The following is a 12,603-nucleotide window of genomic DNA, read 5'->3' as shown; positions in this document are numbered from 1 at the left end:
CCCTAGATGATCACTCAGGTTCGGGCACCAGGATGAGGACGGGGTTCTGTATGAGGACGGGGTTCAGTGTGAGGGGAGGGTTCTGTGTGAGGACAGGGTTCTGTGTGAGGGGAGGGTTCTGTGTGAGGGGAGGGTTCTGTGTGAGGACAGGGTTCTGTGTGAGGGGAGGATTCTGTGTGAGGACAGGGTTCTGTGTGATGAGAGGGTTCTGTGTGAGGATAAGATTCTGTGTGAGGAAATGGTTCTTGGTGAGGGGAGGATTCTGTGTGAGGACAGGGTTCTGTGTGAGGATAAGATTCTGTGTGAGGAGAGGGTTCTGTGTGAGGATAAGATTCTGTGTGAGGAAATGGTTCTTGGTGAGGGGAGGATTCTGTGTGAGGACAGGAGTCTGTGTGAGGACAGGAGTCTGTGTGAGGACAGGGTTCTTGTGAGGACAGGGTTCTGTGTGAGGAAAGGATTCTGTGTGAGGGAAGGTTTCTGTGTGAGGGGAGGGTTCTGTGTGAGGGGAGGGTTCTGTGTGAGGACAGGGTTCTGTGTGAGGACAGGGTTCTGTGTGAGGAGAGGATTCTTTGTGAGGGAAGGATTCTTTTTGAGGGGAGGGTTCTGTGTGAGGACAGGATACTGTGTGAGGACAGGATTCTGTGTGAGGAGAGGATTCTGTGTGAGGAGAGGATTCTGTGTGAGGGGAGGGTTCTCTGTGAGGACAGGGTTCTGTGTGAGGAGAGGGTTCTGTGTGAGGAGAGGATTCTGTGTGAGGAGAGGATTCTGTGTGAAGAGAGGATTCTGTGTGAGGGGAGGGTTCTGTGTGAGGACAGGGTTTTGTGTGAGGACAGGTTCTGTGTGAGGAGAGGATTCTGTGTGAGGAGAGGATTCTGTGTGAGGAGAGGATTCTGTGTGAGGGGAGGGTTCTCTGTGAGGACAGGATTCTGTGTGAGGAGAGGATTCTGTGTGAGGAGAGGATTCTGTGTGAGGAGAGGATTCTGTGTGAGGGGAGGGTTCTCTGTGAGGACAGGGTTTTGTGTGAGGACAGGATTCTGTGTGAGGAGAGGATTCTGTGTGAGGGGAGGATTCTGTGTGAGGGGAGGGTTCTCTGTGAGGACAGGGTTTTGTGTGAGGACAGGATTCTGTGTGAGGAGAGGATTCTGTGTGAGGAGAGGATTCTGTGTGAGGGGAGGGTTCTCTGTGAGGACAGGGTTTTGTGTGAGGACAGGATTCTGTGTGAGGAGAGGATTCTGTGTGAGGAGAGGATTCTGTGTGAGGACAGGTTCTGTGTGAGGAGAGGATTCTGTGTGAGGATAAGATTCTGTGTGAGGAAATGGTTCTTGGTGAGGGGAGGATTCTGTGTGAGGACAGGGTTCTGTGTGAGGATAAGATTCTGTGTGAGGAGAGGGTTCTGTGTGATGAGAGGGTTCTGTGTGAGGATAAGATTCTGTGTGAGGAAATGGTTCTTGGTGAGGGGAGGATTCTGTGTGAGGACAGGTTTCTGTGTGAGGACAGGATTCTGTGTGAGGAGAGGAGTCTGTGTGAGGGAAGGTTTCTGTGTGAGGGGAGGGTTCTGTGTGAGGGGAGGGTTCTGTGTGAGGACAGGATTCTGTGTGAGGGGAGGGTTCTGTGTGAGGACAGGGTTCTGTGTGAGGACAGGGTTCTGTGTGAGGAGAGGATTCTTTGTGAGGGAAGGATTCTTTTTGAGGGGAGGGTTCTGTGTGAGGACAAGATACTGTGTGAGGACAGGATTCTGTGTGAGGAGAGGATTCTGTGTGAGGAGAGGATTCTGTGTGAGGGGAGGGTTCTGTGTGAGGACAGGGTTCTGTGTGAGGAGAGGATTCTGTGTGAGGAGAGGGTTCTGTGTGAGGAGAGGATTCTGTGTGAGGAGAGGATTCTGTGTGAGGGGAGGGTTCTGTGTGAGGACAGGGTTTTGTGTGAGGACAGGTTCTGTGTGAGGAGAGGATTCTGTGTGAGGAGAGGATTCTGTGTGAGGAGAGGATTCTGTGTGAGGTGAGGGTTCTGTGTGAGGACAGGATACTGTGTGAGGGGAGGGTTCTGTGTGAGGAGAGGATTCTGTGTGAGGAGAGGGTTCTGTGTGAGGAGAGGATTCTGTGTGAGGGCAGGATTCTGTGTGAGGTGAGGGTTCTGTGTGAGGTGAGGGTTCTGTGTGAGAAGAGGATTCTGTGTGAGGAGAGGATTCTGTGTGAGGTGAGGGTTCTGTGTGAGAAGAGGATTCTGTGTGAGGAGAGGATTCTGTGTGAGGTGAGGGTTCTGTGTGAGGTGAGGGTTCTGTGTGAGGAGAGGATTCTGTGTGAGGAGAGGATTCTGTGTGAGGGGAGGGTTCTGTGTGAGGACAGGGTTTTGTGTGAGGACAGGTTCTGTGTGAGGAGAGGATTCTGTGTGAGGAGAGGATTCTGTGTGAGGAGAGGATTCTGTGTGAGGTGAGGGTTCTGTGTGAGGACAGGATACTGTGTGAGGGGAGGGTTCTGTGTGAGGTGAGGATTCTGTGTGAGGAGAGGATTCTGTGTGAGGGCAGGATTCTGTGTGAAGATGAATTCTGAGGGAACCAAGTGAGTGAAAACAAATGTGGAGCTGGGCGTGCATAATAGTCCCCTGTTCCCGAAGGCCAGAGGCTTGTCTGTGAGCATTGGATGACCTGAGAGACTTGTCTACCTCTGAGCTTGGTCCCTTTTTCTGCCCTGTGCTCCCCCCTGGGCCCTTGGCTCCCACAGCGGGGCTTCCCTCCTTTCAGAGCTGGGGAACAGCCCGCCCTCTGCGCTGCAGGGTAAGGTCCTGTGTGACACCGTGATCAGCAGGCAACGGTACCTGCTCAGTTCCTTCCCCAGAGACTGTCAAACGCGTTGCTGCACCTGGGCCTGACCTCTGAGAGGAGTCACCTCCAGAAACATCTAGAAGCCAGGTTACAAAAGAAATGGCTGCAGTGAGTTTTAATAGCATGTTTTATTCCACCTAATATTCCAAACGTGTGATCATTTCAGCACAGAGTCACTGTCGATTCGAAGGAGCTGTTTCCCGCCTCTGTCACTGTGGGCTGGGAATGCAGTGTGCGTTCTCCTTGAGTCTCCACAGACTGGCCACGTGCCCGGGGTCCGCCGGGGCCTCTCAGCTGTTTTGGCTCCTGGCTGTGGTCCTAACTGTGCAAAGCCATCAACAGGCCCGTGGGTGTGGCAGGAGGAAATGACTCAGGGCGCAGGACCTGCTCCCTGGGCGCGCTCTCTCAGCACCGAAGTCCGTCAGTCAAAATCCGTGAGAATCCGGGTTGGCAGCGTTAGGACCCTGAACCTGCTGTCGTGAGCAGACTTGGAATAGTCTCCATTGGCTGTAACGACTGATTCATGCATTAGGGTGCAGCTGGAGAATCAAGTGAAGCTTTGACCACGATTTCCGTGAGGTCATAGCTGCGGAGGCCGAGCTAACATGAAACGTGACAGTGTATCAGACGGGAGCCGTTCCCTCCGCGAGCAGTGGGTTCACGGGCAGGCGCAGAGGCCGAGCTAACATGAAACGTGACGGTGTATCAGACGGGAGCCGTTCCCTCCATGAGCAGTGGGTTCACGGGCAGGCGCGGTCTCCAAGTCCCTGCTGCGCTGGGTGATCTTGCCGTAGTAAACAGTGTGCAGGAAGAGAACGCGGTTTGGGTTTTCGGGGTTCGTTCCGAGCCTGTAGAAAAGCCCCAACTCTGACCTTCTCATCGTCTACACTCATCCACCTGCCACGTGCACCAACATCCTGGTCTGAGCACCGCTCGGTGCTGAGGTCTCAGCTCAGTGGACAAAGGCACGGCGCATGCACCAGGCCCCCACCTCCAGGAAGGATCCCCAGCCCTAGGCAGTCACCGTGCCTTCTCCACGGAAGGGACACCTGACGGAGGCCTCTGATGACCTGCCGTGACTCAGAGCAGCTGTGGTGGGACACTGGCCTGGGGGCCAGCGCTTACCTTAGCTAATTTGCTTTGAAGCCGGGACGAGACCTTCATTTCCTGTTCCCAAACAGATAAACGGATGTCGGATGTCGTAGCTAATAGTTATACAGGTGAATGTGTTTGAAATGATGCCTGTTTCATTTAGGGTTATAAGAACAGCTGTTACGATTTTCAAAGAGTAAAATGAGCTGAGCTGTTTAAAACCAGTTAAGTCTCTTTAACTGGCAGTACGTTTTTAAAATAAGTAAACAAAAAAAGAAGAAGATACTGTTTTCTTCTTAAGTAAAACGATCCGACTAGCATTTTTTCCCGTCGATATTCAGGGGAGAATTATGTGTAGAACTTCCTTTGATGCTAATACACTTTGGTCCTCAGAATTAATAGTTTTTGTTGCTCACACAGTGGAAAGGGCACAGACGAAGGTGAAATTTTTGCAATGGTACCGTGGTCACACGGAAGCCAACTAGATCCCCTGAGGGTCACAGACGGTGATTATGACCTTTGGATTCCGGGTTAGGTCAGCTGAAAATTACCCTGTAATTATCACTTGTCATTGGCCGGGACCGTTCCAGTTCTCTCTTCCTCCCCGTGTTTTCTGTCCATGCTGAAATGGCCTTTTAAATAGTAGTGAAAAGACCATTTATACCTGAAGGATGACTCCTTATTCTACCAGATCAAAGGGCTAGAGTCAATTTTAAGATTCTATGTTATGCCCTCATTCCTTTATCATGAAGCTTTACTCTCAGATTTAAAGAAAATACATACTTTTAACTTTTAATTCCAGTGAATTTGGGGAAAAAAAACAATTCTGTTGTTGCCTGTGGATTCCTAAGGTTTTATACTTTTTACTTGAAGTCACTTAGGGGGGGAGGGGACCAAACATTTTTCTCTTTATTTGTATTAATTTACTGGAAACAATAAAGCTTTTATTTTTACACTACTTTCAAGTCCTGTTGACATGAACTGAGAACTAATGCCGATTTGGTGCTAATTCTGTCCCAGCACAGGCCAAGGAGGGTCCGGACTCAGCTTTTTTGGATTGTTTTCCTTCTACCGGAAGGCGTTCCCCGGGGTCCCCGAGGTCTCCATCCACCGCCTCAGGCGTTTCCACTTCACCCAGTCTCCCCGACCACTGTCCCCCATCGCCAGCTCTTCCCAGGGGCTCTCCACTCCCCCGCCTTCCTGGGGCCGTCCGTCTGGCCGTAGGTGTGCACACGTCCCTTGTTAATGCCCGATGAAGGCAGGAGCGCGGGTTTGTTCTCTCTGTATCGGGCCCCACCCGTGATGCAGCTTTAACATCTCTCTTTCCGGCTCTCCTGCCGCGGCGCCCTGGGCAGCGGCCGAACGCTTCGCTAAAACCACACACGTGAGGATCATCTAGTGGATGGTGATCTGGTTGATCTAGATCAGGAGTTAAGATCCGACATCTCTCCCAGCTGAAGCCTGGCCTGGGACTCAGGGGTGATGGATGAAGGCGAGCTCGCTCTGCCTCGGAGACACCCTTTGTCCCCTGGGTGCGAATGTGGACGTGGGTATAAACACGTGGTCGAGAAAACCGCTTTCTTAAAAACGTGCAACAAGTAGATTATGCGATACAATTACAAATGTTCTTGACTAAAGCTTCAGAGGTGAGCTCTTATATCCTGTTAATTTAAAAGTAGTCAATCAGAATAGAATTTATTTAATTACGTAGTTACGGTAGAACAGAAAAGCTGCCTGGAAATGAATGGACATGAATGGATACATTTTACTTCATATTGCACGAGATCCATTAGGTGAAACGGATATGTTTTGTACTTAATTAGTGTATATTGCTTCAACAGAGAAACGGCATACATTAGCATTCAACATCACTTAGATGTTTTACCCCTTTGCACTTTCCCTCTTGATTTATTATGTGTCCAATTATCATTTTGTGAACTCTTATTTTATATTCAGACCTAGAAGCTATAAGTAAATCCCCAGCTTACAACTCACCCCCGTCACACGAGCAATGCGAGCTGAATGTCAGGTCACAGTTACTACCCAAGACCATTCATTAAGCATTATTAAGCATTTACATATACATTACGTTACATTACATGTTACAAATTTGCAAAAAGATATTCTGTTCTATTTTCTCATCACCGTTCATCCCCTCCACACCCTCTTCCTCCTCCGCCCCCGAAGTCACCACAGTGTTGTCCGTGGCCCGGGCTTCTCTCGCAACCTACAGTTCTTTTGGTAAAATATGTGTAAACACGCCCTGTGTGTTTCAATTATGGAAACATACTTAAGTCTTGCTGTAAAAACTCGATTGGCACGCGTCCACTGAAGTTGATTATGTTGCTCTATTAAAAAATCGGTTGACGAATTGAACACATTTCACACGGAAGCTACTTTAGGGGAAGGAGCGTCCATCTCCGAGGACACTGGGACACCTCTCAGTCATTATCGGGCCGGGTCACACCAGCAGGTCTGAGAAGCTGCACAGTCCCTTCCCGGGGAGGGAGGGAGTGAAGAGCCAGCCAAGGGCCGGAGGGTGGAGGAGATGAGCAAGGTGAGAACGCGCCCGGTGTCTGCCTTCCGAGTCAGGTCCAAGGGCCTCGTCTGGTGAAACGCTGGACACGAGTTCACATTTAATACGGCTCAGAAGCAGCTGGCAAAGCAACAGACATGGAGTTTGTTGATAAACGGACACCAGCCTTCCCCTTCAGAAGGGTCTAGAAGTGTGGCCCCGATTCCCGGAGCTCCTGCTCTCTCTTCCTGTCCTGCAGGCTGGCTTGTCCAGCACCAGTCACAGAGCACGATCCCAGGGCGGAGAGCCCGCAGCGGTCGATGGCCCTGTGACGGGACCATGTGCGCTCACCGCAGGAGTTTCAGAGGAGCTCATGGTCAGGGGTCATCTCCCCCCGGCTGCTCTGTGTTCTCCTCTTCTTTTCCCAAATTTTGAATTTTTAAAAATATATTTGTATTGATTTTTTAGAGAGAGAGAAAGGTAGAGAGAGATAGAAACATTGATGTGAGAGAGAAACATGGACTGGCTGCCTCCTGCACGCCCCCTACTGGGGATCGAGCCCACAGCCCGGGCATGTGCCCTGACCGGGAATCGAACCAGGACCTCTCAGTGCAGGGTCGATGCTCAATCCACTGAGCCACACCGGCTGGGCCCAAACATTGAATTTTTAAGGAATTTAACATACAGTGGACAGGACAAAATTCAGCCTTCAGGTCCTGAGGCTGATGGCGTGGACGATATTGGGTGTGTCAGAGGAAGTGCTTTGGCTTAAAGCCTCTCTCTCCACTTGACAATTCAGAGAAGTCCATTTTAATGTAACCCTTCCTGCCACAGCACCACAGACTAGAAGGAAAACCCCAGGGGACAGGGGGCCTTCAGGCGATGGAGACGTGAGCGTGGGGTCTGGACTTGACCCACCCGTGGAACAGGGAAGGCACGGTGACCGGACGTTGTCACCTGACAAAGCTCACACACGGCGACTGGACTTGGCGTCGCTGCCGATGGAAACCTGAGAGGTCCGTGGACGGCAGGAGAAGCTCGAAGCAGTAATACTGCCCGTGCGTCCTCACGGGCGTCGCGCGGTGGGCAGGAAGGAGCAGGGGACCTGGACGGGAGGTGCCGAAGGGCAACGACCGCGTCAGGTACTAGCCAACGTCAACAACTTCCGAGAAGGAATGACACAGAGCGTCACTGAAGCACGCAGTCAGGTCGCACTGTCTACAGTAGTTACACTCTTCAAACAGGTAACTGTGCCGGGAACTACTGAATGTCAGAATCACGCTGCCTGAACATTTTCACACATTTCGCTTCAGCTGAGTGTTTCGATGGCTTGATTAAAATTGTCAAGCCCTGGCTGGTTTGGCTCAGCGGTTAGAGCGTCGGCCTGCGGTCCGGAGAGACCCGGGTTCAGTTCCCGCTAAGGGCATGTACCTCGGTTGCAGTTTGTCCCCGGCCCTGGTTGGGTGTGTGGGTGGCAGCCACTCGATGTGCCTCTTTCACGTCGATGTTTCTCTCTCTCTCTCTCCCTCTCTCTCCCTCCCACTCTATCTGAACAAAAAGTGGAAAAATGTCCTCGGGTGAGGATAAAAAAAAAAAAAATTGTTGTCAAAAGGAGTAAACATTTTTAATGTGTTAGAAAAGTGGGTTTTAAAGGTAGAGATCCTTTGGAGGATCCTTTCAAGGAGCTTAGGTGAGAACAATCTCAGAAGGGGCTGGGTCCCTAACCTGCTCTCTGAGACACACCGCGCGGAGTGTGCCTGAAATGGGAACATGCGTTGGTTTCCTGCACATATTTCACGGATGGTCATGTCACTGAAAATCCGTTTCCCTGAGCAGCGGGCCGGAGGGGTTTCAGAGAGAGCAGGGGACAGGTTTCACACGCCGAGCTAGAGGTCAGGGTCCGAGCTGACAGCACCAGGCGCTGGGCACGGGCAGGTCCGGGGAAGGTCCCAGGAGGATGACGACAGGTCGTCAGCGGGGACACGCCTGATTCCTCAGATGTGGGTTTTCCCAGAGTTTGAACTATTGAGAATGGCACCTTGGTAATATCAGTTCAAAATTAAGTCGACACATATATTTGGAATAAAACCATATTACGTTTCACATCAGCCATCCCGTGTGACATGCCACACGGGTGACTGTGTCGTGTGAAGGTAGTGTGACGCGTTGTGCTCATGGAAACTGAGCCTCTCGGGTTCTCTCGTTAACACGGTGGACGTTTTCCTGCTTTAGGAACGTTTTACATGTGAAGTTCATGATCCCCTCTGAGAAGCTTCTAGAAATAAACCCATTAGCGCCCCAACTGTGGGCGTGTAGGAGGTGTCTGTCCCCCTGCAGTTCTGTTAAGCGACTCGCAGGCGACTGCACACCCACTGCGCTTTGTAGACCAGATCCCCTCAGATCCACTTTCGTTTAAGAAATGTTGGTTTGGCCCTGGCCGGTTTGGCTCAGCGGTTAGAGCGTCGGCCTGCAGTCCAGAGAGACCCGGGTTCGGTTCCCGCTAAGGGCATGTACCTCGGTTGCAGTTTGTCCCGGGCCCTGGTCGGTCGTGCGGGTGGCAGCCACTCGATGTGTCCCTTCACGTCGATGTTTCTCTCTCTCTCCACTCCCACTCTACCTGAACAAAAAATGGAAAAATGTCCTCGGGTGAGGATAAAAAAAAAAAAAAAAGAAAGAAACGTTTGTTTGGAAAGTAAATGCCAGTGTTTTATAACTTCATTTGATATGTTTTAGCTCATCAATGCGCAGCAGGGTAATTTTTGGTGGATCGCTTTCATGGTACGTCCGTATCCAGCCACTGAAAAGCGATCTGAAGTAACCTCGTGTGTGGGGGGGACACTGGACATGGCGGGGAAGGTGAAGGGCTGCTGTCTCCGAGGGCACGGGGCTCAGCACGTACAGAGACAGCGGTCAGGGAGTGGTTGCGCACAGCAGAGGTCGAGGGAGGGACAGGCTCCGCGCTCCTGCGTTTCAGCACAAATGGGAAGGAGAAGCCTCAGCCCTGGGGGCGGTCAGTGAGCGCCCACTACCTGGCTTCTCCAGCCCCCCCGCAGTGTGGCCCTTGGCGCCCGGAACCCTGTTCCGTCTCCCTGTGTAGCCGAACCTCCCAGGACAGCACCTGACCGGCTGTGGGTGGTCAGCCAGCAGGGAAGGCGGGAAGCGCCGTGGTGAGGGCTGATCCTTCCTTGGTGACGGCTCCGGGGGTGCCCCGGACCTGGTGACTTAGGGGAAGAAAGCAGACCCCTCTCATGTTCGCTCTCTGCTAAATGCGGTTCTCATTCTCCCAAACCAAGTTCCACGTCTTCCTGTGAAAACCGGACTCCTTCAGGCCGACACTCGATCCCAAAAGCCGTCTGCTGACTCGAAAGGAAAATGCCTCCTTTCTGAACGAGGAGGTCGGTTGAAATGGTTTTGTGTTCCAGACGTAGTCACGCGTGTGGGGTGCTGGCCTCCCCCCGATCTGCTGGGTCAGCCCCCTCGAAGGGTCACTGTGGCCGTGTTTTTGCTTCAAACATGCACGTGTGTTTGAAGTTGCCCTTGGCCCTGTGCTGAGAGGAAATCGGTTTGTGTGGGAGAGACAGTGGGGTCACCTGGTCCTTCAGCGCCGTGAGGTGACAGGACGAAGCTGTGTGGCACTCACCCAGGGCCCCGTGAGGTGACAGGACGAAGCTGTGTGTGGCACTGACCCAGGCCCCGTGAGATGACAGGACGAAGCTGTGTGGCACTCACCCAGGGCCCCGTGAGGTGACAGGATGAAGCTGTGTGTGGCACTGACCCAGGCCCGTGAGGTGACAGGACGAAGCTGTGTGGCACTGACCCAGGGCCCGTGAGGTGACAGGACGAAGCTGCGTGGCACTGACCCAGGCCCCGTGAGGTGACAGGACGAAGCTGTGTGGCACTGACCCAGGCCCCGTGAGGTGACAGGACGAAGCTGTGTGGCACTGACCCAGGACCCCGTGAGGTGACAGGACGAAGCTGTGTGGCACTGACCCAGGGCCCGTGAGGTGACAGGACGAAGCTGTGTGGCACTCACCCAGGGCCCCGGGAGGTGACAGGACGAAGCTGTGTGGCACTGACCCAGGGCCCGTGAGGTGACAGGACGAAGCTGTGTGACACTCACCCAGGCCCCGTGTTGCACGGTTGGCTGAGACGCTGACTCTGGTCTCCTGAGCCCGTGGCCCTGTGCTCTCCCCACTGTCCACCCACCCACGTGCCACCAGCAGTGTACACGACTGCCTTTGAGCCCGGACGGGGTGGGAGAGGGACTCGTGGACGTGCCGCTGTCCACGCGGTGCCCTCAGTGAGCCCCTGTGGGTGGGAATGCCTTGGCCGTCGTCAAGAACCAAGGGTTCAGGGGACGCTGCAGTACACACCAGGGTCCCGCGTGCTGAGCTACGGCCCCTGGGCACCTCGAGTCCCGGAGACTCTTCGTCATGCTGGGTGGACGGCCCCCTGAGCGATGCGTGTGTCTTCTGTGTTCGCCGCCCAGACGGGACGCTGTGGGCCATAATGTCTCCTCTGTGTTTGCAGCTCGAACGTGTGGGTCAAACCTGCGTGGACCCAGCGGCGTCATCACCTCCCCCAACTACCCGGTGCAGTACGAGGACAACGCGCACTGCGTGTGGGTGATCACCACCACGGACCCCGACAAGGTAGGCTCACCTCACCTGGCAGCAGGTGCTCCGGGCACGCGGGCGGGGCCCACCGCGCAGGACCAGCAGCCTGGCAAGTGCCCTGCGCCCTCCCGTCCTGCCGTTTGAACTGAGCAGTTGCGCTGCCGGGGCCCATGCATGCTGGTGTGGGGCAGAGAGCTGTCTGGGATTCAGGGACAAAGCCCGTCTTCTCGGTGTGGCCGCCCCCTGCTGGTCACGCCGCTGCGTCTGCACCGCTCCCTCGGGCGCATGGAGATGTCCCTGACCTGTAGCCCTGCATCCGTGGGAGGCGTGAACGTAATCACGGGACACACCGTGTACTGTGAAAGCGTCACCACTGTGAACACAGATGCCGCGCACCATCTCACGCAGTTACGCACTCTTTCCTTGTAAGGAAACCTTTTATATCTGCTCTCTCAGCAACTTTCAAGTACGCGTATAAAACAGTATGGTTAAGTAAGTCACGCTGTACATGGCACCCCAGAACCTAACCATCTTGTAACTCGACGTGTGCACCTTGGGCTCCCTTCACCGCCCCCGCCCCGGGGTTGGCCATCCTGATTCATTTCTGTGAGGTCAGTTTTGTCTCCTTGTCCAGCTTCCACAGGTCAGGGAAATCTCGCTGTCTGAGGTTCCCTGTCATACACTGGGGGGCTGCTGGGACAGAAGGCTCCCCGGTTGGAGTGAGCGGACCGTACCCTCCGGGGCTCACGTCCACGGACCGGAGCCGCATACATCTCCTCCGCTCTTCAGTGGGTTGTTCGTTTGAATTTTCCCGAGGGCCCTACAGTCTGCCAGGCCCTGCTCCCAGCCTGGAGGAGGCAGGTCTTCCTCATCGACGCTGTGTGGCTTCAGGCAAGTGAACTGACTGCCCTGAGCCCCCGAGTTCTCGTCTGTAAAACACGTAACAGTAGCATTTGATTTCGAGGGGGCTTGTACAGAGCCACGTAAAAGATACGTGTGCCTATGAGTGAAACATCATTTTCCACTAGAAACTATTAACACAAACATCGGGAACACAAACACCCGTAAATAGAATAAAACAACAATCTGATAATTGCTGACGAGGCTTTTGTATTTATTTCTCTATCAAAAGAAGTGTTAAGTCTGTATTACAAATATATGGCCTCTTTAGAGTTTAGAGATCGTTCTTTTTAGTTTGCTTTACGTTGAGACACCTTTCGGAAAGTAGCATGTTCTGCATGTCTGGTTTCCAGCAGGTTAAACCACGTGAAGTGATATTTGGGACGGTTCTGAAAGGCTTCAGGGAAGAAATACTAAAACGAGTGGGTTCCTTTGTTTTGGGGACCCATTCTGTTTGGGGCTGAATTAACGGTAACGAACTTGCTCCCAGTTCCACGGGGACCCAGTGAAGACTGCTGCTTTGCGGTGCGGGGTGCAGAGGTCACCGGGCTGAAAGACCCGGCCGGGGCATTGGCAACAGACTGCGTTATATTGTTTTGGCAATTTGGAGGCTGGAATGCCTCAATCTAGATGCTTTTTTAAAAAGAAATATTAGGAAGAGA

At 53.1% G+C, this 12,603-nt stretch overlaps 1 protein-coding gene across 1 annotated transcript in view; it reads left to right on the top strand.

Annotated features, from left to right (window-relative positions):
• The window catches only part of CSMD1 (CUB and Sushi multiple domains 1), a 1,021,666-nt gene that overhangs the window by 665,812 nt on the left and 343,251 nt on the right, over positions 1-12,603 (top strand). The window contains exon 10 of the mRNA XM_036250552.1: positions 10,956-11,077. Within this exon, the coding sequence (XP_036106445.1) occupies positions 10,956-11,077 (122 nt within the window). The remainder of the gene's footprint in view (positions 1-10,955; positions 11,078-12,603) is intronic.

The sequence above is a fragment of the Molossus molossus genome, unplaced genomic scaffold (genome assembly GCF_014108415.1).
Source record: "Molossus molossus isolate mMolMol1 unplaced genomic scaffold, mMolMol1.p scaffold_m16_p_9, whole genome shotgun sequence".
Taxonomy (NCBI): Eukaryota; Metazoa; Chordata; class Mammalia; order Chiroptera; family Molossidae; genus Molossus; species Molossus molossus.
Note: the sequence above shows the minus strand (reverse complement) of the source record. Positions and strands in the feature narration are given on the sequence as shown.